The sequence below is a fragment of the Eremomyces bilateralis genome (assembly GCF_010015585.1).
Source record: "Eremomyces bilateralis CBS 781.70 unplaced genomic scaffold P152scaffold_36, whole genome shotgun sequence".
Lineage (NCBI taxonomy): Eukaryota > Fungi > Ascomycota > Dothideomycetes > Eremomycetales > Eremomycetaceae > Eremomyces > Eremomyces bilateralis.
Genome location: NW_022985102.1, coordinates 23,958 through 48,135, shown reverse-complemented (window position 1 = coordinate 48,135; position 24,178 = coordinate 23,958). Strand labels below are relative to the sequence as shown.

The following is a 24,178-nucleotide window of genomic DNA, read 5'->3' as shown; positions in this document are numbered from 1 at the left end:
TTGACGACTTCAAGGTAGGTTGCAGTATCAATTTGGTCTACTCCAGATGTTGCAGATTACATTCGTGATGTACGCGGAGCGCCAATGCCAACCCTGGAGTTTCAATATCTGGTATATACAGCGTCTAGAACCATGAATCACTCATTCCGTACCCCAGATAATATGCCCACCGGTCCATAACCCCACAAACGCCATCTAATCCCAAACCGATTTGATATCCCATCCGCCTTTCGCGACGCAATACCATCTAACGAGCCCAACCTCCTTCGAAAATAGGCATACTGTGCTATAATACGCTCATCCTCCAATAACCGCTCATCCCGCCATCTCACTGCAACGAAATGGCCCCCCGTCGGCTCTCGCGGTAATGCAGCAGGGCCTGCGAAGCGCAGAAGACGAGGAACAGGCCGTAGACGGCGACGGCGCCGAAGACGGTGGTGGCGACGGCGGCGTGATTGGGGGGGTCTTCTTCGGAGCCCATCATGGAGCGGGAGTTGGACTAGGAGGGGGGTTAGTTGGTGGTGGGTATGAAGGGGGAGGAAGGAGGCGGATCGGGCGGGAGGAGTGGATGGTCGGGAACGGGGGGGTGAGGGAGGACATACGCTGAACAAGGCACCGATGACGGAGAGGATGACGATGGCGAAGACGGAAACAACGATGCTACACGTAAGACGTTAGCGACTGGGAGGTATCGCCATATCGATATGGAGTTGGAGTTGGAATGGGGATGACGAACCATGTCCATGCATTCATGGCGGATACGACGGGCTTCATGTTGCTGGTGTTGTGGCCTTGCGGCGGTGGGTGGTGGGTAGGATTGGCTCGGTCGAGGTCTTGGGAGGGCAATGGAGCTGGTTGAAGGGCGGGTTGGCAAGATTGAGGGTTGATGGAGTGGTTGTTGCGACGATGCAGTCCGAAGGTAATGAGGTCTTCTGGTGCGGATGATGGGATTGCGGTGGTGCAATTCCGTAGGCGGCAGGAAGGGGAGAAAGCCTGAGGCAACGAGGCCAATATTTGTGCGCAGCTACGGAACATCACCGAACATGTAGTCAGCAGGTTATCTCAGCAAGCTCAGACGGTATCTTCAGATGCTGCACGTGACTATAGTGTGGCGGTGCAGGCATCCGAAATATGCCTGCACCGCCACAACCATCTTGCAGATCCCGTCTGAGTCCCAACTGAGATAATCAGCAGGACGCAGGCCCCGTTTCTTGCACTCATTATACAGCCGTTCCTTCCTTCAACAACGGTCGAAAACAGCAAGACCGTCCATGAACAGTTAACCAACCGTTCAACAACCGTTCAACAACCGTTAGAAGACTGTTCAAGAAAAATCTTACCGTTGAAGCAAGTACCTGGCTACTTAACGGTAAAACAACCCATATCTTGTGCCCTGCTGAGTAGGGTGGTGCTGAGGAATACATCACGTGAACCGAACTTCGACGACGGAGACAGCCAACAGGACATCATTATCAGATGTGCCTTCAGGTTATATTCTACAGCTAGAACGGGAATCCGCGGCTTTTCCGAGAATAGTAGGCACAATGGACCGGAGATTGATATCCATCTCTTCTCGTCAACATGGCGATTCTCAATGCCATCTCCATCCCTTCAAATATCCCTGATAACCATTTCCTCACTATTTCTAGACGCACTCGACATACATGGGAGGACTATGACTCCCCCTCCGCCAGAGATCCCTTCGACTTACTACGACCTCCGTGCCTACTACCGTACCCACTATGAAGCCGACTTCGCCTCCGGAAAATACCTCCGCTTCGTGATTCCGTTGGGCGCTCTGCAATGGATCGTTCTCATCCTCTACTACCTCGTCCCACACGACCGGTTCCCCGCGTTACGCTCGCTCCCCGCTCGTCTGTCGCTCTGGGTCGCCCTCTCCGCCCACTGCCTCTTCCTGATTCTTCGAACAAGAAGCGATCAGATATTCGTCTTTCATGGGCTGTTTGAAGCTTTCTTCGTGGCCTGGAGCGGAGCGCTGTTGCTGTGCAGCGACGTGCAGAGAGATTTCAAGAGGGTGCGGCGAGTCGATGTTAGAAGCCAGTGCGCAGAGCGGAGCACGGATGAGCGGCGGCGCGAGTTCGTCTACAAATGGGAGGGCTATCCGCAAGGGAACTTCTCGAACCGCCTGGGTTGGGTCATGGATTTAATCTGCAACCTCCGTGGCGTTGCCTGGAACTGGAAGCCCTACGGAATCCTCCCTCGACCTCCATTCGTTCAAGACCAACTCGACGCCGACGCCACCGGCACCGAAATTCCTCCCCATGTGCCCTCCTCCTCCGAAATCGACCTATACCTCGCCGAAGGCCATTCCAAATCCTTCCGCCACAACGCGGTCGATTTCCTCGTCTCCTTCCTCTGGGTGGACCTCCTCCGGACCCTCATGATCCACGACCCCTATTTCTGGGGCTACCCCTCCGCCCCTCTTCCCGCCTACGTCCAGCGCATTTTCCCCGCCTTCCTCCTCTCCTTCAGCCGCCTCAACACCTTCATCCGCGTCGCCCTCGCTTTGCACTACATCTATAGGTCCGTCCGCCTGCTCTACAACTTGTCCACGTGCATCTTCCTCGGTCTTTCCTTCATCCCCGCCTTCCACTCCGTCCTGAACGTCAACGGGGAATACTGGCTGCACCCGTCGACCAACCTCCCCTTTCGCCATGCGCTCGAGATGGGACTCGTGGGCTTTTGGGGCATGCATTGGCATCAATACCTCCGCGCCACGCCCACCCTGTGCGGACGAAAGATCCTGGAATGCCTCGGGATCGTGGAGCGGTCGACAATTGGGAAGCTCCTGCTGGCGTTCATCGTGTTTGGGATGAACGGGGCCTTGCATTCCGTGTCCGGGCACTCCGCAATAGGGGATTCGGATCTGCGGCGCGGCGGTGTGATGGCGTTCTTCGTAATGCAGCCCGTCGGGATCATTCTAGAGCAATGCGTGTGGTGGGCGACCTGGAAGACGGGGTTGAGGAAGTATATTTCCCCACGCCTGCGACATGTGGCCAACGCGGCTTGGTTCGCCATTTGGTTGACGGTTGTGGGAGGGCCGACTATAGGCCAAGATTATGCGAGGTGTGCATATGTGATTTTAGAACCACTGCCAGTAACACCGTTGAGACTTCTCGGATTTGGAGTCAAGGGAGATCCGTGGTGGCTTTACGACGGGTTGGGGGTGTATTGGCATTCTGGGAAGAGCATTTGGAGTAGCGGATTGGCGGTGTAAGAGGAATCTGGTCGATCATAGCATTCGTAGAATTAGCGCGTACCTAGCATTGCATCTTATACACATTCAGAACAATATTGGAATGTCTATGAAAATGAAGTTGCCGGCCAGCCCCCTTGCCGGCCATACCTCAATCCAATTCGGCAACGTAGAAGTAGAGAGATTTGTCATTGCAATGCTCTACATATACTTTTCCCCAGGTTAAAGTTGAAACTCGTAAAGTAGGGACTTAAAAGTAGCCGCAGGAATTTTTCCGCCTCTTGAGCATTGTGGATGGGTTTTGGATGCGCCTTTTTCGGCCGTTTGCCCGTTCAGCCTGCTTTGTGGTCTCCTTTGTCGCCTTTTCTATAGCCTCAAAAATTTGATCGATATCTGCAAATCGTTGGTTCTGGTCCACAAGTATTCTCTTGCATTTTTTATCCTGTGCACCACCCATATCTTCTAGTCCATGGGTATTTTCAAGCGTCGATTTTCCGCCTTGAGCGCAGCGATTTCAGCGTTCTTTTCCACCCCTAAACCCCCTTTCCGTCAATTCTTCGAATTTTTGGTCGAAAACTTCTTTTGGGCCCTTGGGAGTATGGAAAATTGGTATATCAGTTGGTTCCGGTGTAGTACAGCGTGTATTGGGTGTAGAAATAGAGTGGTTCTTGTTCAATTTGGTGCTCTGTAATGCTTTATATATATTTAGGGGATACAGTCACGTTCCACGATATCCTGCACGAATATTCTGTAAAATCAAGCCGTCCGCTCCAGTTCTGCTATAGATATCAATGAAATTATACTTTTTAGTAGGGGTACCATCATCAAGGGAGCTTAGGAGGCTCAGTATCTGATTATACTTGGTTTTGATAGGGAAGAAACACGCGACAGCAAGGGGCTGAAGAACATGGGAGCAATTGGGGGGAGGAAAAGGGGGAAAACTGTTATTTTTACCGAGCTTCATGATTCAACTGCGACTTGAGACCCGTGGCCATCGCACAGTAGTAATCTCCATTCATCGTGGCCGGGACTGTCAGGACTGATTTCTGGCAAGAATTTTTGTTGAAGCCAACGCTGTCCAATTTCTTTCGAAGTCCAGGCATTCTCCGATACCGTGAAGTGACAATTCTACAAGCTCTTGATTGAAGGGGGAAACTACGTAGTTTGAAGGTTTGCGCCTTTGAAGATAATGAGGCGAGAGATACGTTGACCTTCCCGAGCTTGCTTCAACAATAGAAACCCATTCGCGGTCTCTAGGGGTTTTGACATATGTACGCTTCTTCTTTGGGCCTGTAGAGGCCCCTATTATCCTCCCATTTGTTCCTATACCCAGAATTATACTATGTTCATCGGAATTTCACCGGCTGGAGGGCTTAATCTTGTAGTCTTCGCAGATGCGTCGATATGGGTCGAGAAAACTTGAAATAACTTCTGTTGTTGCTCCATTTGCACGCGGAGCCTCCAGAGCCGTCCCTGCCCTGCTGTTTACTTGGGGATTACGGCGAAGGAATTTTTCGATCCAATGGTTTCTGCAAGGGGAATTGTCTCCATTTTCGCGGGCGATGCATTCCGCCATTTGCCCCCCCTGGCGTGAGAAGGGGCTCGACTCGCGCGGTCTTTTTCGACGATCCAGTCCACATAATATGTCTCTTGAATAGGAGATAATTTCTGTGCATTCTGGGAGCTCTCTTCGCGGGTTGGACAGCCTTCGAGTTGATCCTGAATGGTGCTTATGGGAATTTGATATACCTCTGACGCGGCGCGTAGAGAACGAAATTTTCTATCGGAAAAATAATTCAGAGTATTTTTGAGAGCCTCTACTATATTCAGGCATTCTGACAAGAATAACAGGCGTTTCGCTGATGGTCTCATTAGTTTAAAACTATCTGCAGATCTACATATCGCTATTTTCCAAGTGGCCGGTAGGAGCGCTGGCTGACAAAAAGGAAGAATTGAAAGCTGAGAAGGAGCGCCCTTTATGAAAAGATTAGGCTTCAGAAACGCAATCGTCATGGGATCATCATATTCGCTTAGAGGAAGAGAAGCAAACGAGAGTGATTGTCAGGGGAAATGATGCATAGGGGTAGCCGTTTGCTCGCAAGAATGGTGGTATGTAGAATCGTCCAGGTGGGATGATGAATATCGAGATAAAGGATCAATCACATTCCCAGGGGACCAGCGTATGAGAGAGTGGGCCGTGATCCGCACTCTTTCGGTGGCGAAGTGCTTCAAGTGACATCGAACTGGAAATCAATGAAGATGGAACTGAAGTAGTCCCGGGATACCAATAGGGGCTTCGGTTGATCGTGTCTATTGTCCACCATTTCTAGCTACGCACCTAATCGATATCGACTCATTACACATTCAACCTGCTCGCAGGCGCGGTCATGAACGGAAATATATTTACAGAACCGCGGACCCAATCCGCTATCAGAACGCGCGCGCATGCCGGAGAGAGACCCAAGAGGAACGCAATGCTAGACGGGACCAAATGAAATAGGCCGTGAAACGTAGAGGTTGCTCGCGTTGTCGCTTCAGCGGGTAGGTGGATCGAAAACGTCGCCGGAAGGACACCAAGGAAACGCCCATGGAATGAAAGGCTTGTCGGCCTCGAGGAAACTCCAAAGTCCCCCAAAGCCCAACTAGACTCCAAGAACACCAAGCAAGACTCCCGCGATGTGATCCGCCACCGGAAATTGAACACATGCAACATCATGACCATCCATACACCTCTTCTCACCCCCCGTGCTTTTCCCTTTCCTGATCCTTCAATCGCTGCCTCTCCTCCCGGATCAAATCCCACCGCGCCTTCTCCCGCGCGATCTCCTCCTCACTCCACCCCACGCGCTCCATGTTCAGATCGCTCCGCAACACGTAGCTCTCGAATGACAGTGCCTGCCACTCCTCGCCGCGCTTCCCGTCCTTATATAAGCTCGGGGTGAAATCCTGCACGCTCGCCCAGCCCTTGAACAGCTTGCGCCAGTAGCACGCCTGCGCGGCAGGAGTAAGGTATTTATCACGGAAATCCCTTACTGAGTTGTCGGCGATGCGGCGCGCCTCTTTCGGACGGTCCAGCAGCGCTTGGATCTTCGGCTCGAGGTCGGAGAAATCGCGCTCCACCAGCACGAAGTTCTGGTCGGGCCCTTCCGGGATGAGGAGGTGGTGGTGCGCCTCGGTCCACTCCCAGCGGTGCAGGAAGGGGACGGAGTGGCAGTTCTGCAGGTATTTAAGGCGGCCGCTGTAGCTGCGGCCCTCGGTGTGGACGACGAAGCGGTAGCGACAGTGGGTGGGCATGGAGATGATGCGGGACTGCAGTTCGGAGGCGTTGAGCCAGTTGAGCTCGAGCACGTCGGCCCACGGTGGGTTGGGGGCGGTTACGCGGAGGAGGGAGTCGCGCACGTCGTTGAGGTTGGCGCCGCGCCAGATGAGGAGGGGGAGTTTGGCGTCGAAAGAGCGGTCACCGGAGGTCGGAGAGAAGAAGTCGCGGGGGGAGAGCGGGGAGGGGGCGGCGGGGACGACGGGGGAGGAATTATTGTCGTCGCGGGTGTGGAGGGGTCCGGGCTGTGCGTTGGTTCCGATGGTGTGCAGGTCTTTGGGATTCGGGTTCGGTGCGCCTTTCCCGAGCTGGTATTCCAGGTCGCGGATCTTGGTGCGCACCTCGGAGTAGTCGCCCACGACGTCCATCGGCCAGCTCCAGTAGTTGTAGTCGGGCATGACCCATTGCTTCTTCTTGTGGGGGAGGCGCGAGAAGGCCCAGATGGTGGCGGTGTCGCCGTCCGGGTCGGCCATGTCGTCGACGGAGAAGGAGAACTCGATGTCCGGAATGGGGTCGGTGCAGGAGGAGATGGCGCGGTGGATTTGATGGAGGATGCCGAGGGAGCGGAAGTGGTAGTCGAGGTCGTTGACGCCTTTGGCTTCGACGATATAGAGCTGGAAAGGCGTTAGCAGAGGGTTCAATATCAAAAATAATATCTCGTCGCGATGTTGGAAGTGAATCTCTTCCCCGCGGCAGGAATAAATTCTCCGAACAAGGGTCAAGCTCCAGACCCCATCGCACGATATGGATGAGCGGACCAAACTTCGGTGTTCAGCCCTGAGGGTCCCACGTACCTGACGATTATATATCATAGCCCGCACCACCCCATCATCTCTCCAACCGATATCCACATCCTCCTCCTTCACCTTCCCGACATGCTTCCGTCGAAACTCCACGGCGCGATCGATCTCCGCCCAATATCCCGGGAAGGCGGCATCGCACTGCTCCTCGGTCAACCCGTAATTCCTCTCGTCCAAATCGGCGACAAACCGCCATCCATCGCCACCGCTGATGGTCTTCGGATGGTCGCGCAAGGGCACGGGTACGGAGACATAGGGGGTGGAGGAGTCGATGGGCGAGGAGGTCGGGAGGTGGAACAAGGTGAAGAAGATGAAGAGGGAGAAGAGGACGAGGACGACGAGGAGGCGGCGGGGGTGCTGTGTGCAGACGGCGAAGAAGGATTGGGTTCGCCTTAGGGTCGGGGAGTAGAGGGCAGAGGAGCGAGGGGATCGGAGATTCATGGTGGGAGTCGTGGTGCGATTAGGATGTGACGATCTCGGAGGGGAGCCAACGGTTGCTCGTCGGGGAAGATCCCGTTAGCAGTACATGGGCAGAGTATGAGGCGTTGATATGATGGAGGTTTCTTCGTCTCTGGTGTCGAGGCGTTGGAGAGTTGCCCTCGTCGAGGAATTCCTTCTAGGGAGTTCCTTCAAACGCGACAGCGGGTCCTGGATAAAATCCAACGCAGGAAAGTGGGAACAGGGAGGGAGGATGGATGTGCTCGGGTATGACAGCACTCGATACAATAATTCTAACGATGGACAATGTCGCGATGACCAGCCTTGCACTTCGTGGGATCCAGGTACTTCCGGTACTCAGGTATTCAGGTATTCAGGTATTTAGGTGTTTAGGTATTCAGGTATTCAAGTTTATCTCATTGCAAAAAGCAAATGGCAATGGAGGCGATTTGGGAGTAGTGTATCCGGTGGATCGGTTGCCATTTGCCAATTGCCATCCCTGAATTCGCGATCCGTCGCCACTCTCCCTCTCCCCCTTTGGTGGACGTGGAATGGAATGACATGGACTCGTGGTATGGCAAGGTCGCAATTATTATTATTAAAAGATATGAACAATGGGTTACATTATTGGTCACATTGGCTCTAGAATTCCTATCACCAAATGCCCTCGTGTCCGCTTTGGTTGGTCGAGGCCATTCAATCGCCGTGTCCCATGTCACATGCCGTCTGTATGCTGTGATCGGACGACGGCCAGAAACCGGTTTCGACGTTGATGTTGGACCACAACGCGGGCGCTAAGATTCTGGAATGAATCCTGCATCAATCCTGCATCCATCCTGCATCCTACTACGTCGTAATTCCTACCGGGTGTGCCTGTCACTTGGCCTGTCATTCGGCCCTTTGGATTTCGGCGTATTAGTACGTATATTTCTCCGGAATTGCAGATAGCGATTGTTAGGATTCGGCGGGAGGAACTGGGAAGAGATGAAATGGCCAATGGGATCCAGATCACCACCGACTCCCTGGCGATGATCAATGCGCTTGCTGTCATCCAGCATTCTACATACGCCCACAGCCCATAAATGATAGATGTTAAAACAGTCGGAATTCTAATTCATATGATGTACGGAATACCTGACCCAGCACGTTCATTTTTGTGATTGTGGAGAACCTCGCCACCTTGAAGAACCACCCGCCTCATGGAGTCGACGAATCACGAAATGGTGCCAGAAACATAGTTATTCACTCATTTCCTCCGGAGGATTCGAGTCTGTCCTGGGATTCGTTTTAATTTGCAAGTCACTAATTCGTAATTGCACGTAACTACGTACCACTCTCCGATCTCCGTGTAGGACCCTCCCACGCGGTGGACAAAAATCCTCGCATTGCCGAAGTGCACCCACCACCAATACTCTACAGGGGTCTTCCTCACCAAATCACCATCTGTACAGTCACTTATTATGAGTTAAAACCATGCCTGCGTTGTTGGATCTCCACGAAATTGACGGCACCACAGATACGTGATCTTTCCGTAGAACCCCTATGGGGCCGCCTTCGGGATGGATTATGAGGGTTTTCACGAAATGGGATCATATTAAAATGATGTGTATTAATTACTTGTAGAATGCATTAAATCCTACAGGTTTTGTGTGGGCGCGGGTGCACTTCGGTAATGCGAGGATTTCTGTCCACCGCGTGCCTCCGTTGGCGTCAACTGGACGCCTGGACGAGGACCTTCAAACGCCTAGACCATAATTACTCGACTCTTCACCGCGGACTTCCCATCGCCATCCGAAACGTTCTCTCCCCTTCCTCCAACAGGCGCCGCCTGCCTTCCAGATGATTCCGCATCTGCGTCATCTCGAACGGCTCGCCCGCGATGTACTCCAGCTCGTCGTCCGACAAGCCGGCGACCACGACGGCGGAGAACAGGTCGCGCGGGAGGGGCGCCACGAGGTGCCGCTCGACTACTTGCTTCGTGACCGCGCTGATGAAGTACTTGATCTCGTCCTGGTAGTACGCGATCTCGCAATCGAGCGCTTCCTCCGCCGCGTACTGGTCCATGTTCACGTTGTTGCGATTCTCGCGCAGCTTCTTTTTGAGCTGGACGGGGTCCACGAGGCGTTTTCGCGTCCACTGCAGGCACTGCTCGTCGTCGCCGATCTCGAAGTTTTGCACCGTGCTGTTGACGCTCTCCATCATGTCGCTATGCCATTTGTCCGTCTTCCGCATCTGCACTTCGGACACGTACTACGGATTGTACGAGATCAAATGCCCGCGATTATCCTTCAGCACCCGGCGCAACTCGTCCTTGGCGCTGTGCGACTGCTTACGGAGCCTCGGATCGACCTTGAGTGACCAGATCTTACTGGCGACATCTTCGGGGACTGTCGTACTAATCGTACCGTGCGTGAACTGAGCGCACGCCTTAGCCACATTCTCGACGTGGGCCATCGCGATCCTTCCCATGGCGTCGATATCTCCTAGAATAGTTGGTTGATGATCAAGGGGTTGAAGTTCCCGAAGGATATTTAGGACCCAACGTGTCCCTTCTTCCCAGTCCATGACCTTCGGGTTCAAGCCTAAGTAATCCGATTTCTGCTCGTCTTTCTTGTCCGCATCTTTCCTGTCTTTTGGTTCAACTGCGTATTTATGTCCGTATTCGTGCATCCGCCGTGCAAAATCATGGTTCAGGAATTGCACCAGCGCTCGCAGCCGCGTATGATTGTCTTGCGCGTCCACCGGCTTGTCGGTCGCGATGGTCGGGAAGAACGGATGCTCGTATTGGCCTTGCACGCCGCACTTCAGAATCTCGCTCGCCTCCGCGCCCACCGCCGTGAGGAACTGACGTTGCTCTCCAGGCGTGGTGCGCTTGACGCCCGCCTCCTTGAGCTTCTGCTGCACATCGGCCAACATCTGATCTAGTTCCCTCTTCAACGACGGGAGCTCGCGTTCGAGGTGGCGAACGAGCAGGTTGCTCAGCCGGATATAGAGTGAGTCGATGCCCAACTGGTCGCGAGGCAGGTCCTTATACGCTCCTTTGCTGAAAAAGTTCATCTCGACCTCATTCCGTTCCCGGAGCGTCATGACCTCTCTGTCGGCGCGGTTCTTCACCATGTGCCGCCCGAGCCCGAAGTAGATATCCTTATTCGCTGCCAGGTCCAGCCACGCCCGCTCGTTGTCCGATCCCGCGCGAAGAAAGCCAGGCTTCGTGATGATCCCCAGCGTGTGGCTGCCCTTCGGGTCCACCAGGCGCGCTTTCTTGAGGATGATCTGGCCCGCATAGTCGTTCTCGGCGGAAATGACGGCTAGAATGATCGTGCGTGGGTTGGCGATGTATTCGTCGACGAGGTCGTGGATCAATTGGACATCCGTTTCGCTCTGCGATTTGTTGCCGGAGTGGATGAGCCCCGGGAGGTCGACGAGCGTCAGCTGGGGATATCCCGGTCCGCTGATCTCGATGCTGAGCACGTCGCGCGCGAACGCTTGCTTGTTCGCCCCGTCCTCGTCGAGCAGCCCCATCGCGACGGTCGCCTCGTGGATCAGCTCCGGCAGCTCGGAGAAGTTACTGATGGAGAGCTCGAACCGCTTCAGTCGATCCTGCTCGTCCGTCGAGCGGTTCTTGTCGGGGATGATCTTCGTGGTGATCGACTCGGCGCTCGCCCGCCGCATCACGATCTCGGTGGCGAACTGGGTTCAGAGGTTCTCCTTGCGGGGGAAGTCGATGCCGGTGACCGCTTCGAGGACCGAGCTCTTCCCGCTGGACTGGTCGCCGCAGACGACGAGTTGGGGGAGCTGGAGGATTGTGCTGAGCCCGTTGCGGCGGAGCCGGTCGACCACGTCCATGATCTTTCGCTGTTTGTTGCTTTGTAAGCCATCGAGAGACTCGTTGCGCAAGCCATCTCCGGAGCCGGTGACTACGTTGGTGATGTTCTCCATTGCGGCAGATTTTATTGGATGAGAGAACAGGAAACCAAGCATGCGATCACGGTAGGATTTATATGATCTGGGGAATCCAGAATCGACTGGCGAAATCTAGACGGTTGGGCATATGAAAGAAGACAGGGAAGGACTCAGGCATGCAGATATAGGTTTCTTTGGGCCATCAAAGCACTTAATCACCATTGATACAGTGTTCTCAGCAAATAATAACACAATTGGCATTGGGGGGTATTTGCAGCTCTCATACAATAAGAAGTAATGTCGCTACAGATATAATAAATCCATATCACACGCTCCCTAGACATCTCGCCTGGATTTATGTTAGCCGATGCACATCTTCAAAAAAATGACCAACCATCTTACCAGGTCATCCCGCCCTTTTCGACATACGGGGTCTTCACCGCATTCTGATCTCCAAACGGATCATCGTCATCCACCTCATCTTCCGGCTCCGGTTCCGGTCGATACTGTGATATCCGATGCTTACTCGCGGCACTCGGAATCGGCGGCGGCATCGACATTGACGACGGCCTGGATTGCCTCGCTGGCGGCTGTTCCTGCATGCTCAACCGCGAGAACCCCTCATTGACACCCCCCCCACGAGCGGGTTCATGGATAAACTCCGAACGCGCTTCCTGCAATGCCTCATTGTCGCTGTCACTATCATCCTCCATGCTCTTGTCGAGCACCTCGAACGCCATCAGCGCCTTGACGAGCTCGTCGTTCGCACTGAGTAGGCTGCCGATGTACTGCTCAGACTCGACGAGTTGGATGTAGCGTAGGATCTGGCGGCGGAGGCGCTTGCAGGTATCGAAGCGTTTCATGACTTCGGGGTTCTCGCTGACACGCTGGGATTCGCGGTTGATGAGCTTGAGGGCGTTGACGAGGTTGGTACTGGCGACAGAGGCGCTGGCGATGGTTTCGAGGATCTGATGCCGTTCTTTCTCGAGGTTGAAGGGCTTCGCTTTGCTCTTTTTGTCTTTGGAGGATCGGAAGATGGACGAGCTTGGGGGTGTGGTATTTCCTAGTGATATTGGAGCGGTTGAAGAAGACGCTCGAGAATGACCAGCGTAGACAGTAGCTGACGACGTCCCCCTTGAGCGTGTGGCTGTCGGTGATGGCGGTTGCTCGTGCGTGTCTGCTTCCGTCTCACGAACCACTCTGGATTGTTGAGGCTGAGGTCGCCTCGTTTTCGGGAGCTGCTTATACAATGATGCAATTCCCTGTAGGCCCTGTTTGTTCTTATACCCAGCTGCCCATTGGCGGAACAGGACGTTGCATTTCTGCCGGACCTCAGCATCAACCATATCATCTTGTGACACAATACGGAGACGCTCGAGAAGCGGTTCATCGGCAAATGTCCTCTGAAACCCCTTACCGGCATTTTGGATCAACGCGTCCAATATGGTGAGAGCACGTAGCTGCTTGTGTGGACTTCCATACTTCCTGAATATCGTAAGCCAGGCTCTTCAAATATGCCAGAAGACTCACAGTTTTTTCCGAATGGCTCTCGCTGCCTCTGTTGGACCTGTGTCCTGGATCCTAATCACTTCCACCAAGTCCACGATGCCCGCCAGATCATGTTCCTCGTATGCCTCGCTGGTCAACCGTTCTATTTGGACGGTGATGGCCGAATACGGCTTCTTCTGTTTAAGAATACATGAGAACAGTTTCCGAAAAATATAAACGGTGCACATGATTTTGGAGAAATGGGGCCTGGCAACAAGGATCGACAACGACTTAAGAAAGGACAGAATACAATAGGACTGGTCATGATTGCAGCCAAAGCCCAGATTTTATACATTTCTGCAACTCAAGAGACATATAACCGCTCAAGGCAACGGGGCGATCTGTGCCCTGGATGGAGTGATGGGAGTTATCAACAAATGTCACTGACTTACCGATCCACTGAACATGGTCGAAAAGATGAAGCCTTAAGTCGGCTCCCACTCACTTCGTAAGTGAGATTGCGACGCCGCGCCTTGGGTATCTCTCCTTAAACTGGCGAACACGTCGGGTTTCAGGGTCTGATACCTTCACGTGCAGAGGGTCGGAGGGAGAGATGAACGAGACCGGAGTAACAAAGGGAGGATAACTTAAAATGCGTTCATCGAGATCGGGGTTGCGGGTATGGCGAAGATTGCTCTTATCGCTGGTATTAAGAAAATAACCCTCTCTATCATAGAGTATGCGCGTGACGAGCAAGCTGATGAGTGACCAAGTAACACCCTTGGCAAATGAATGGGTGAAGGTGGGAACAATAGGAAGGAGAATCAGCCAATGCGGCTTGAGCTATTCAGCTCTATTGTCCTCGTCCAGTGACCTGATCAACCTCGTCAACTCTTTCTAGCGAATATCTGGATATGAAACGATTGACAAGAAGCAGATGAATCCCGAAGACGGCGAAGAGTAGTCGTGAGGAAACCGAACAACGTTACGACATCATCCGTGGATCCGCTAAACCCCACGCTGCGTCTATTGTTCCTGCCGTCCGCTGAATAATGAGGATGGTTATTTCTTGGCCCTGCGATTCAAATATTTGCTTGACAACAATGAGACTGACAATTCGCAATGCAGAGATGAAGTGTGTCTCCATTACCCGAGAACGAGTTGTATCATCGCGATATGATGTGTCACGATGATGATGATATCCCGTGACTCGATGCGGGCTCGCGTCCACGAGGGTTGCGACTTCCTGTTTTGGGTTCCTTCCTCGTTACCAAGGACCGAAGACAATCCAAACTCCCAGCCAATTCCGGTTTGGATCTTTCATGAGTTCAACACGACCCTCTTCAATCGCTTTCAGTCTTCTGATGATGGAGTAATATCTCTCTGTAATTTTTTCCAAGTCTATCGTTCACTGCATCCGAGCTGTCCATATCTGTGTTTCGGTACATCTGAGTCGCGCACCTAGTCAAGCAGAGAGCGTTATGAGTCCTGTGGTAGAGCTAATCCGATAACGGTTGCACGCCGAAACGAAGATACGATACGATTTTTCCAGGAAATGGAGCATTCGGAAGAGCAAGGAGTCGATCCGTTTACGAGGTAGGCATACAATGTTCAACCCTTTTTGTGTTCATTGCTGATTAAATACAGCCAGACCCTGTGTGCCTCGAACTTCGGCTGGACCGCAATCAATGGCAACAGATCTCCGCCTCCATCGGGGCCTCCTCAATCATACGCTCCTGTCGACCCTGTAGACATCAATGTTCACGCCGTAAAGAAGCGCAAGGGCAAGCAGGATGCATACAAGTTTCAGCCAAAGCGTAGCAGAGCAGTATCCGGAAAGGCGACCGCGAACAATAGAGCCTCGGGCTATAGTCCCACCGCTTTGCCACCCGAACTCATGAACGGATCTCCATTACAACAATTTGCAGCGCCAGCTCTCTCTGAGACGACGCTGAGTAGACTGCAAAACTTCCGTTACCCTGATCCAGCCGATCATGCAACCCCACAGTCTGACTTCAATGGAAATGTTTCGACTCAGACGTCTACTATTCAGTCTCAGCTGATTCCCGCAATACCAATCGTCAATAGAGCTGAATATCCGAATGCCGAACAGATCCACTCAATCAACGAACAGGGCAGTCAGCAACCAAGTCAGCACCTCGATAGACCATCCGACTACTCCGATGCCATTGACGTCCAAGATTGCCATCCGTCCACAGACGAGTACGGTGACGTACTTCTTGACGATGATGACCTGGTACCGATTGATGTCTACGCGGAATCCATGAAGAAACATACTCCCAGCACCACCAAGAGCGCGAAGCCTCTGATGACACCAGTGGCTACCGAACAGGTACCCAGCTCGGATGCAAACAGCAGACCAGGCCCAGAACCGTCCTCTACCATTTCCAGGGACCCATATGACTTCAACTTCGACGATCTAGACGACTTATCCCCGCTTACCACTGACACGACCCCCGAAAAATCCAATCCTACGAACGGCGGAATCCTATCCCACGACCCTGATCCTCACCAGCCTATCCCTCAAGCAATCCTCACCAGTGCTCCAAATCTCCCCATCCCACTCTTCGCCCGCCCCCGGTTCCCTCCGCCCGTCCGCGACCGCTCACCCATCATCGGCATCACTAATGCCACCCGGCTCCACGTGTGCTTCCGCATCGGCGAGGCGCTCAATACGGGGTGTGCGGCGGCGCGGAACGGCCAGGACGTGCTGATCGAGCTGTACGCGCGGGTGGCATGGTCGACTCGGGATGAGAGCGCCGGGAAGCAGCACTTTGAACTATACGATGCGTGGCATGATCGGCCGCCGCACTTGCAAGGGGTACATGAGCTGTGGAATCAGAGTCGGGGGTGGGAGAAGGAGTGTGGGGAGTTTCTGGAGGAGCGGAGGACGACTGAGAGGGGGTTGAAGCTGTGCCGCTGCGTGGGCAAGATTCGGAGGGATCTTGTGATGAATCAGTGGGTACTGCAGATGCTGAATGTTAGGGTCGCTTTGTGGGAGGAGGTGGAGTATATGAGGGGAGTTGTGTGTATTTGATGCAGCGAGGAGTTACGAAGGAGATCTAATGTGGACGACAGACCATGGTGCGCTGAACGAGGTGTGGAATTGGGAGCAACATGATATTTCCATACCATTCACGGAGGAGCACATATGGCGGAGTATGACTTATGGGACAGTATAACTACCTTATGAGTGATACTGTAATCAATTCTAGCCATGTCTAGCCTTCTATTACATGGTAGTGTGGCTAGGCATGAAGATTGATGAACATAAAGCTGAAGAGGCACAAAGGCAACAAGGCAGCACAAAGGAAACGCGAACGCCAAGGATATTTAGTATGGTGGGGTAATGAAGTGGGTACTAACCAAAGAGGGAATAGCGTTAAAATATGGCCAATTAAAATGAACAGAATGTTTCCGCCCGATGGCGCCAACCAATGGGTTCAAGCAGGACCTGGAGGCTTGACCTCACCAGTGCCGCATCACCATCTCGATATCGCATGTCTTGTGCGTCCAAAGAGTTCCTCAACCCTTTTCCTGCAAGTCTCCTCCAATTCTGGCTCAATCAGCATCTCGAAATGATACTTGCCAATATGTACCCCCTTTATTCCCAGGATCCCACTCTCCAGCCTGGTGTCTTTGTCTAGCCGCCCTCCCGATACAAACATACGAACAGCTGCAGTACCTATATCATGAAGCCCGCTCCAAGAGATACAAAGCAGGACTCCGTTCCTTTCTCTGCATTGGGAGTTATGCTGGAGCGTGGATTGTCCAACTCTTTCCCACCACCAGACCACAATTCCCAAACATCCAGCGCGTTGAGCGCTGCTGGTCCGCACTCTGGTGAACAGCTGGTTTGTACACCAACCAAGACACGATCCCTATCCGATTCTACCCCGAAGTTGATCCCTTCGCCCGATATCCGCGAGGCCAAATCCTCCAAGGATGACAACCATATTCATGCTGACCCAAAGACCCCGCGCCGACCAAACTTCCACCAACGCGGCTTGTCATTGCAGATGCCGCCGAGAGAAGTGTTCAGCACCGGTCTATCAGTGAATCGGGCACCGCTCTCCCCACCACTACATCATCCTCGAGGCCCGTACGGATCTCCATCACATCAAGTTCTTCCTCGTCACTCACGGGGCCTGGATTTTGCTCGTGCGTGCACCAATCTTCATCATTCTACCCTCGCAGAGTCATCGCCCGACTCCTCACCTACCATCACACAGAAGGGCATGATGATTCCCAACCAACGCCGATCAGCGTTTACAAGCGGATTCGATTCGCACAGCATGGGAAGCAATGCATGGTCACAGCATGGCGATAAAATGGCTGCGACCAGCTCACTTGGAAGCATCGCCATGTTGGATGATGAGAGCTCCTCCAACAGTGATGATGACATCGATCCGATGGACCATGACGAAACCGACGACATGATCATTTCCACCCCGCAGGCCATGAAATCAAACAACGCCAGTGCATCCACTCCTTTCGCTCCATCCACAGCAAACCCATTCGGAAACAGCTTCGCCGGAGGGTCCGCTGGATTCATGAACTATCAACGAGCACGATTGCGACGCCACCGCAGTCGAAAGAGCTCGTCCAGTGCAAGCATGAGCGGACACAGCTCCCTCGCCAGCCCCGCCCCTGCATCCCCTCCAAACGGAAAAGCGTCGGAAAGCAACGGTGGATATTTTGCGCGAGAAGTGGCCATGCGGAACGCGGGATCCCGGCGAGAAAGCCTGAGCTTCCATACGAACGATCTTCACATTTCTTCAGGTAACGACAGCGGCGATGAAGCGGGTCGACCGCCTCCAGGAACACCGGGCGTGGTGAGACGTGCTGTGACGCGGCGAGGTAACCTCTTGGTTCGTTTACCAAACAACAATGTATCCGTTTCGAACCATCCTAACAAAAACTTCACAGCCAAAAACACGTGCATTCGGTCGCATTAAAGATGACCTCATCGCCGAAACCCACCCCCTTGATGCCGATATCCGCCGTGAAGCCGAAGTTATCCGTCAAGTCCGCGAAAGCGACGGTGACATGATCCGCCCTTCCAGCTCTGCCGGTCACTCGAACTCGGACACTCTCACCGGCATGCTAGGAGACGACCGCATGCCAGCCGACCACCCCGGCGGTGCCAAAGGGCTTTTCGGAGCCTTCCCACCCGCCTTCGGCAGCCGCGAATTCTGGAACACCTTCGAGCCGCTCCCATCGAACGGCACGGGCACGTCTCCCAACGACACAAATGGCAACGGCAGCCGGCAGCCCGGACCGCCACCACTCTTCCCCCGCGGCTCCGCAATGAGCGACGACATCAGCATGGGCCCCTCCAGCCCCTCGATCTCGGCCTCTAGCCGCTCCGCCTCGCTCTTCTCCTCCACCTCGCACTCCCACTCAACCTCGCACCACGGCAACCTCTCCCTCGCCCTCTCCCTCGCTCAGCAAACCACTCCGCCGAACCTCACCGCCGTTGCCAACCCATTCGACGCCCCCGCCACCAACGCCCACGCCCACGCTGCGAGCCACTCCCGCGCCACCACTCCGCAACCCCCGAACTCGCTCCACTTTCCGCCATCGGCAGCTGACGGCATCCGTAAAGCCTCCAAGCGACGTCGCGACGATGAGTTCGACGGCATGAGCCTTAAGCGTCGCGCCGTAAGCCCGGGATTGTCCGTGCAGAATAGCCCGGTGCTGAGCCAGAGTCCGGGGAGCGGAGGAGGTGGCGCTGGGCCTTTGTGGGGGACGGCGGGTGGGTCGGCGGGGGCGTTTGGGAAGCGGAGTAGGGAGGGCAGCGTGGTGCCGGGGAGTGGAAATGGGAATGGGAATGGAAATGGGAATGGTGTGATGGGGACGCCGGGGATGGGGCCGAAGAGGGTGGGGTTGCAGGGGATGACGGATACGAGTGATGGATTGATGAAGATGAGTATCGAGTGAGTTCGAAGCTTTCGAAAGAGGAAACAAGTCGAGGAGGTAGGGATTGGAGGAGTGTTGTTGTGTAGGATGGTGTACTCTTTGCTGGCGTTTCGGAGGACAACTCCCGAACTTGTGGTTGATATGCGTGGGACTTTTGCGTACTTAGCGATGGCGCCTTTTCGGATGGGTCCAATCTGGCAGGGTCGGCGAACCTGGAATGGACACTGCTACCGGCAGTATAATTGGGGATTCGGAGTGCTCTGGAGCCATTGGGATCGGAAATTCCCTGTACCTACCTTTGTGAACCGACATGCGGGTCTACTTCGATCCTTTGTATTTATGATTCGCCTACTCATTTTAGGTACGTGGAATGATCAATTGAACAAACCATTCTCTAGTAGGACAATTGAGCGTTTTAAAGACGTAGATGGATATTTCGGGGGACATCAAAGGCGAAGGGTCCCGACTTCTTCCGCCCTAGATGGAGGATTGTATCGTTAGGGACTTGGGGAGGAGTTCGTCTAGAATCTTATAAAACAATATATTTAAACGGGAGGAAAGGATTAGTGGCTGCTGTATTCCTTACAGGACTATGATATATAGAAACAATGAAATTGAACAGTAGCCCGCAGGGTTAAAGCAAAATAGTAACCTGACACCACCATGGTATTTTATGTGTTAGACATCCGAGTAGCCGCTCCCTCTATTCCCTCCAGAAGCCCACCTTCTCTTACCAAAACACCAGCTCAATACAGCCCCAACCTACCCAAAGTCCATCTTACACATGAGAACCACGGCAAAAAAAAGGCAAAAAAGAAATGAATAGGGGGTGTACCGCGAATCGAACGCGGGACCTCTTGCATGTTTTGAAGTGTTGACTTCCCTAAGCAAGAATCATACCTCTAGACCATACACCCGCTGATGAAATGTTTTCCGTCTTTTGAGGTGACATTGTGCGCACTAAAACAAAATTAGGTGGGTCCACCTGCTAGCAAATCTCGAGACATTAATGCACGACGTAAATCACCATCAATCTTGAATCAAGTGTATTCAGAATTCGGGCTCGGATGCTAGTGAAAGCCGACTTTGATATTGGAGATTTGATGGCTTCGGTTCCTCATTTCAACACGCCTTTGTGCCTAAGACCAGGTATTATGCTATCGGAATCATATTTCCCGCTAACTGGTTAGTTACAGGGTTTCAATATTAGGTCCTCTTGCTGCTTCATTACTATTGTCCTCGTTGTCGTTTTCATTATTGTTCTCTTCCTCATCATTGTCTTCAACACTGAGTCTGCTGCATGGGTGCACTCGCTCGAATCGAGAGGAATTATATCTGAGATTCAACTGAGATTCCGGCTGTCCAATCCAAACCTTGGCGATCATGATCAATAGCATATCAACGACCCTCGAAATATGCTGATCATCCTCATCCCTCTCCAGACCGAAACTGAGTCGCACATTGCGAGTCAACGGTTTTACCATGCTTCCCATTGGACGAAGGCTCGGAGTTGAGGCTTTCCGCCCCGGAGGACGGAACAGAACAGAATCTGAACCCCTCTTCCCCGCAACCCGCTAATACGTTATGTGGGAATAGGGGACCATTGCCCCGGATTCGAGACCAGACCAGACTCGACGGTCTAGTGAGGCACCAACATGTGCAATTGCGCATTCATACTTTCTCAGCCATCTTGGGAGAGTTCGACTCAGGACGAGGCTAAGGCACCTCGGACCACATTCTCCGGCTATGATTGAATCTTGCATCTGACTCGACAACTGACAAGCCCTACCGTGATTCAACTATTTCTATGCACAATATATTACCCCGCTATCCACTGCCGTCCACCATGTCTTAAGACTTCAGGTTTTGGAACTTGCGAGTTCTGTCGTTCGGAACCAATTCGTATTTTATTGACAATCAAGTACTTCATAAGCCTTCTCTTGATCTCATCTCGTTGAACGGGTTTGTCCAGGACCTTCACAATGGCGCCAGCTTTGGTGACCTTGCTGGAAAGCAAGCCGCTCATTGCAGCGCTTGGTTTGGCAACGCACGCAGCACTTGCTCAAGGAGAGCCAGACGCTTCGATATGGATCCTGATTCTGCTCGGCCAATCCGTTTATGCGGCGTTGAATTTTGCCCTCATCTCTGCTGGCAGCGTCAATACCGTGTTCGATGCCTTTGTCGTGACCACCACCGCCTTTACCGTCTATTTTGCGACGATCTTTACGAGCATAGTGATTTATCGATTCTTCTTCCACCGTCTTCGTCATGTAAGTTTTTCCTTGCCAAATCACGACGTGCAAAGCTTATCTGTCTAGTACCCGGGTCCCCTCCTAGCCAAGGTCACTAAGTTCTATTCCTTCTACCTCACGTGGGGAAAGGTCCGATACTTCGCCGAGGTCGAGAAACTCCACAAGCAGTACGGTGACTACATCCGTCTTGGGCCTCGCGAGCTATCAATCGCCGATGTCGACGCCGTCCCAGTCGTCCACGGCGCCTTGAGCAAATGCACCAAGGGGCCGTGGTACCAGGGCGGGCACCATATCGAAGGCTCCTCGCTCCACACCTGCCGCGATAAGAAGGAGCATCGAGATCGCCGCCGGATCTGGGATCGCGGATTCAACGCCAAGGCCCTCAGAGACTACGAGCCACGCGTGATGCGCCACACCACGCTTCTGATGGATCAGCTGAAGGAGCGTGCGGGGAAAACGCTGCGATTCTCCGACTGGGTGAACTTTTACTCCTTCGATGTCATGGGTGATATCGGGTTCAGCCGCAGTTTTGGTATGCTCGAGAAGGGAAAGGAGGATCAGGTGATTAAGGATCTGCATGGCTCGATGGAGCCACTGGGCATTTTCCGAGACATTGCATGGTTCACTAACCTGTTATTGCGGTTGCCGGTGATTCAAAAGACTCTGAAAGACTTTATGAAATGGACTTCACATGTCTTGAAGGATCGCAAAAAGGTCAGTTACCGGGCCACATCTTTCCCAGATTATACTGATTCAAAGGATCACAGGTCACTCCTGATAAGCCAGATATCTTTAGCTGGCTCCTGGATCCGACCGAGGAAGAGATCCCTCTGCATCTGAATGCAGATACCCGATTGGTCATCGTTGCTGGCAGGTAAGTATATCCCCGGACACCGCACTGCCACCGTCCTAACTCTCACAGTGATACTACTGCATCCACCCTGACGTGGCTCATGTACGAACTCTGCAAGCACCCCGACCAGCTCCACAAGCTCCAGGCCGAAATCGACCGTGTCGCCGGCGAAAAGACCTTCCTCACCTGCGAAGACGTCGAGAACTCCCCGCTCCTCGACGGCTACATTAGCGAAGCCCTCCGTCTCCACCCGGCCGTCCCCTCCGGTGTGCAGCGCGAGACACCCCCCGAGGGTATCCACATCAAGGACAAATTCATCCCTGGCAACACGATCATCTGGATGCCCGTGCACACGATTCAGCGGGACGCGCGGTACTTCCCCAAGCCGCTGGAGTTCATGCCGGAGCGGTGGACCACAAAGCCGGAGTACGTGGTGGACAAGCGGGCGTTCCTGACGTTCAGCACGGGACCGTACAAGTGCATCGGGGAGAAGTTGGCGATGATGGAGATGCGCGCGGTCATGGCGAACATTATGAGGAACTTTGACGTGAAGTTCGCGCCGAGCGAGGATTGTGATGCGATTGAGAATCAGACGAAAGATACGTTTACGTTGACGATGGGGAAGTTGGATGTGGTGATGACGCTGAGGGGGAAATGAAAGACGAGTTGGAGGCGTGAGGGGTGTTTTGATATCCGAGATGGTGATGCTTGGTTGTTACCTGGCTGGGAAATGCTGTGTTTGGACTTGGATACGACCAGATTCTTGAATCTACAGGCTGGACGAAGTATTTACTTCGTAATAGTTCTTACTGCTCAAGGAGGTACAGTTTCGTAAACACCCCGTTCTCTCCGATAGCAAGACTGTGCTATATTTGGATATACGGTCTACCATCCTGAGCATAATGCCACTCGCTTTCTACGCAGGCCACTCCTCCAATTCCGGCTAGAGGCATCATGCAGGCACCCTGGTCCCGAAGCTAAACGGAACATTAAATATCAATGATATGGGGGGCAAGATCGGCAACCAGCTCGGGGGGCCGACTCAAGCTACAAGCCTACATGTACATTCTCCCCAAATCGTCGCTCCACCGTGCTACTTGGCTAATAAGCCGTGTATACAGTACAGGTCCATGTGTCATTCGATCCCGTGCATGCATCTTAGCAGGCTTTCAACAACCCGATATACCTGTGGCTCGGCGTCCTTGTCTGAAAGCCGGACAGCGCATCGAAGCCGATCTGGCCATCACCACACTTCCATCGTCCACGGCTGTTGGATTGGGGACTTTCCATTGTGCTTTTCAACCGCCCTAGGCGAATATTGAAGTATACGGAACAGTTGCGAATTCCGATTGGACAATGCTCTGTCACCTAATGATCGTGTGATTCTTCCTGTCAACTGTGCTGCTGTCCATGGACTACTGCATGCCTACTTACTTGACGGGCACTAGGAGAATATTGTGCTTGTTGTGGCTTGTCGGCATGGTATGTTTAACGGGAGGAAATGCTTGGCGATTGGCCAGCTTCCATCGTCCCTGACATCAGTCCTGTCCGGTTCTCACATCACGGGAGGAGTGAGTCTTGCCGGTACTATGGATACGACTCCGTGTTATCCTATGTTGCAGACCATTTGGGTCGACATCTGCTTCCCGTTCTTCTTGGATTTCGATATTCTGATGTAACACTCAAAGTATTCAGTCTTCATTGCGGCCCACCTTTCCAGAGAATCACACCAATCAGTTTTGACCTGCCTGCCACTGCAATTTCTTCATTACGAGAATCAGGACCCCCTTGACAAGGCTATTTGCTCCAAATCGCAAAAAGTCTCCTTAAAAAATTGGATCTTGTCAGTCTGGGCGATATTTCCCACGTCACACAACCAGTTGTGCCGCCAATAATTTGCTTCAACGATACATCCAGCATGAGGCTATCTTACTGACATCTAACGGCAACTTCCGCTATCTTCAACTT

At 53.1% G+C, this 24,178-nt stretch overlaps 9 protein-coding genes and 1 non-coding gene across 10 annotated transcripts; 4 read left to right on the top strand and 6 right to left on the bottom strand.

Moving 5' to 3' along the window:
- Window positions 1-2: 2 nt before the first annotated feature.
- Window positions 3-829, bottom strand: P152DRAFT_462540 (uncharacterized protein). The gene is made up of 3 exons (XM_033680375.1): window positions 737-829; window positions 603-660; window positions 3-499 (listed from the first exon to the last, which is right to left on the bottom strand). Exons 1-3 carry the CDS (start codon window positions 772-774, stop codon window positions 329-331), a joined length of 267 nt encoding a protein of 88 aa, XP_033530039.1. The 5' UTR covers window positions 775-829; the 3' UTR covers window positions 3-328.
- A 402-nt stretch (window positions 830-1,231) lies between these two features.
- P152DRAFT_462539 (uncharacterized protein) lies at window positions 1,232-3,311 on the top strand. Its single transcript, XM_033680374.1, has one exon. The coding sequence runs from the start codon at window positions 1,595-1,597 to the stop codon at window positions 3,236-3,238; it is 1,644 nt and encodes a 547-aa protein (XP_033530038.1). The 5' UTR covers window positions 1,232-1,594; the 3' UTR covers window positions 3,239-3,311.
- Window positions 3,312-4,375: 1,064 nt separating this feature from the next.
- Window positions 4,376-5,484, bottom strand: P152DRAFT_497812 (uncharacterized protein). Its single transcript, XM_033682272.1, has one exon. It carries the CDS (start codon window positions 5,228-5,230, stop codon window positions 4,703-4,705), a length of 528 nt encoding a protein of 175 aa, XP_033530037.1. The 5' UTR covers window positions 5,231-5,484; the 3' UTR covers window positions 4,376-4,702.
- Window positions 5,485-6,142: 658 nt separating this feature from the next.
- Window positions 6,143-7,528, bottom strand: P152DRAFT_373765 (uncharacterized protein; the record flags this gene model as incomplete). Its single annotated transcript, XM_033675566.1, has 3 exons — window positions 6,143-6,778; window positions 6,896-7,147; window positions 7,328-7,528. Coding segments are annotated over 3 exons (1,089 nt in total), but the record flags the coding sequence as incomplete, so codon positions are not given.
- Window positions 7,529-9,529: 2,001 nt separating this feature from the next.
- Window positions 9,530-11,706, bottom strand: P152DRAFT_462536 (uncharacterized protein). Its single transcript, XM_033680373.1, has one exon. The coding sequence runs from the start codon at window positions 11,441-11,443 to the stop codon at window positions 10,022-10,024; it is 1,422 nt and encodes a 473-aa protein (XP_033530035.1). The 5' UTR covers window positions 11,444-11,706; the 3' UTR covers window positions 9,530-10,021.
- Window positions 11,707-12,072: 366 nt separating this feature from the next.
- P152DRAFT_405522 (uncharacterized protein) lies at window positions 12,073-13,410 on the bottom strand (the record flags this gene model as incomplete). The annotated part of the gene is made up of 2 exons (XM_033676818.1): window positions 12,073-13,159; window positions 13,205-13,410. 2 exons carry the CDS (start codon window positions 13,408-13,410, stop codon window positions 12,073-12,075), a joined length of 1,293 nt encoding a protein of 430 aa, XP_033530034.1.
- An 862-nt stretch (window positions 13,411-14,272) lies between these two features.
- Window positions 14,273-16,567, top strand: P152DRAFT_462534 (uncharacterized protein). Its single transcript, XM_033680372.1, has 2 exons — window positions 14,273-14,758; window positions 14,810-16,567. Exons 1-2 carry the CDS (start codon window positions 14,718-14,720, stop codon window positions 16,218-16,220), a joined length of 1,452 nt encoding a protein of 483 aa, XP_033530033.1. The 5' UTR covers window positions 14,273-14,717; the 3' UTR covers window positions 16,221-16,567.
- A 308-nt stretch (window positions 16,568-16,875) lies between these two features.
- Window positions 16,876-19,126, top strand: P152DRAFT_452864 (uncharacterized protein; the record flags this gene model as incomplete). Its single annotated transcript, XM_033678320.1, has 2 exons — window positions 16,876-18,054; window positions 18,113-19,126. The coding sequence occupies 2 exons, from the start codon at window positions 16,876-16,878 to the stop codon at window positions 19,124-19,126; spliced, it is 2,193 nt and encodes a 730-aa protein (XP_033530032.1).
- An 805-nt stretch (window positions 19,127-19,931) lies between these two features.
- On the bottom strand, window positions 19,932-20,022 carry P152DRAFT_t59. Its single transcript has one exon. It is a non-coding gene; the product is annotated as a tRNA-Pro (tRNA).
- An 821-nt stretch (window positions 20,023-20,843) lies between these two features.
- P152DRAFT_219775 (putative cytochrome P450) lies at window positions 20,844-23,041 on the top strand. The gene is made up of 4 exons (XM_033674480.1): window positions 20,844-21,375; window positions 21,424-22,071; window positions 22,125-22,231; window positions 22,280-23,041. Exons 1-4 carry the CDS (start codon window positions 21,088-21,090, stop codon window positions 22,866-22,868), a joined length of 1,632 nt encoding a protein of 543 aa, XP_033530031.1. The 5' UTR covers window positions 20,844-21,087; the 3' UTR covers window positions 22,869-23,041.
- Window positions 23,042-24,178: the final 1,137 nt, after the last annotated feature.

Excerpts from the sequence above, each read along its gene's own strand:
- P152DRAFT_219775 (XM_033674480.1), top strand. The coding sequence starts at position 21,088 with ATGGCGCCAGCTTTGGTGACCTTGCTGGAAAGCAAGCCGCTCATTGCA. Across the intron at positions 21,376-21,423 it reads TCTTCCACCGTCTTCGTCAT|TACCCGGGTCCCCTCCTAGC; the intron begins GTAAGTTTTTCC and ends TTATCTGTCTAG. Across the intron at positions 22,232-22,279 it reads TTGGTCATCGTTGCTGGCAG|TGATACTACTGCATCCACCC; the intron begins GTAAGTATATCC and ends TAACTCTCACAG.
- P152DRAFT_462540 (XM_033680375.1), bottom strand. The coding sequence starts at position 774 with ATGAAGCCCGTCGTATCCGCCATGAATGCATGGACATG. Across the intron at positions 661-736 it reads GCCATGAATGCATGGACATG|CATCGTTGTTTCCGTCTTCG; the intron begins GTTCGTCATCCC and ends TCTTACGTGTAG. Across the intron at positions 500-602 it reads TCATCGGTGCCTTGTTCAGC|TCCAACTCCCGCTCCATGAT; the intron begins GTATGTCCTCCC and ends CCCCCCTCCTAG.
- P152DRAFT_497812 (XM_033682272.1), bottom strand. The coding sequence starts at position 5,230 with ATGACGATTGCGTTTCTGAAGCCTAATCTTTTCATAAAGGGCGCTCCT.
- P152DRAFT_462539 (XM_033680374.1), top strand. The coding sequence starts at position 1,595 with ATGCCATCTCCATCCCTTCAAATATCCCTGATAACCATTTCCTCACTA.
- P152DRAFT_462534 (XM_033680372.1), top strand. The coding sequence starts at position 14,718 with ATGGAGCATTCGGAAGAGCAAGGAGTCGATCCGTTTACGAG. Across the intron at positions 14,759-14,809 it reads GGAGTCGATCCGTTTACGAG|CCAGACCCTGTGTGCCTCGA; the intron begins GTAGGCATACAA and ends GATTAAATACAG.
- P152DRAFT_462536 (XM_033680373.1), bottom strand. The coding sequence starts at position 11,443 with ATGCGGCGGGCGAGCGCCGAGTCGATCACCACGAAGATCATCCCCGAC.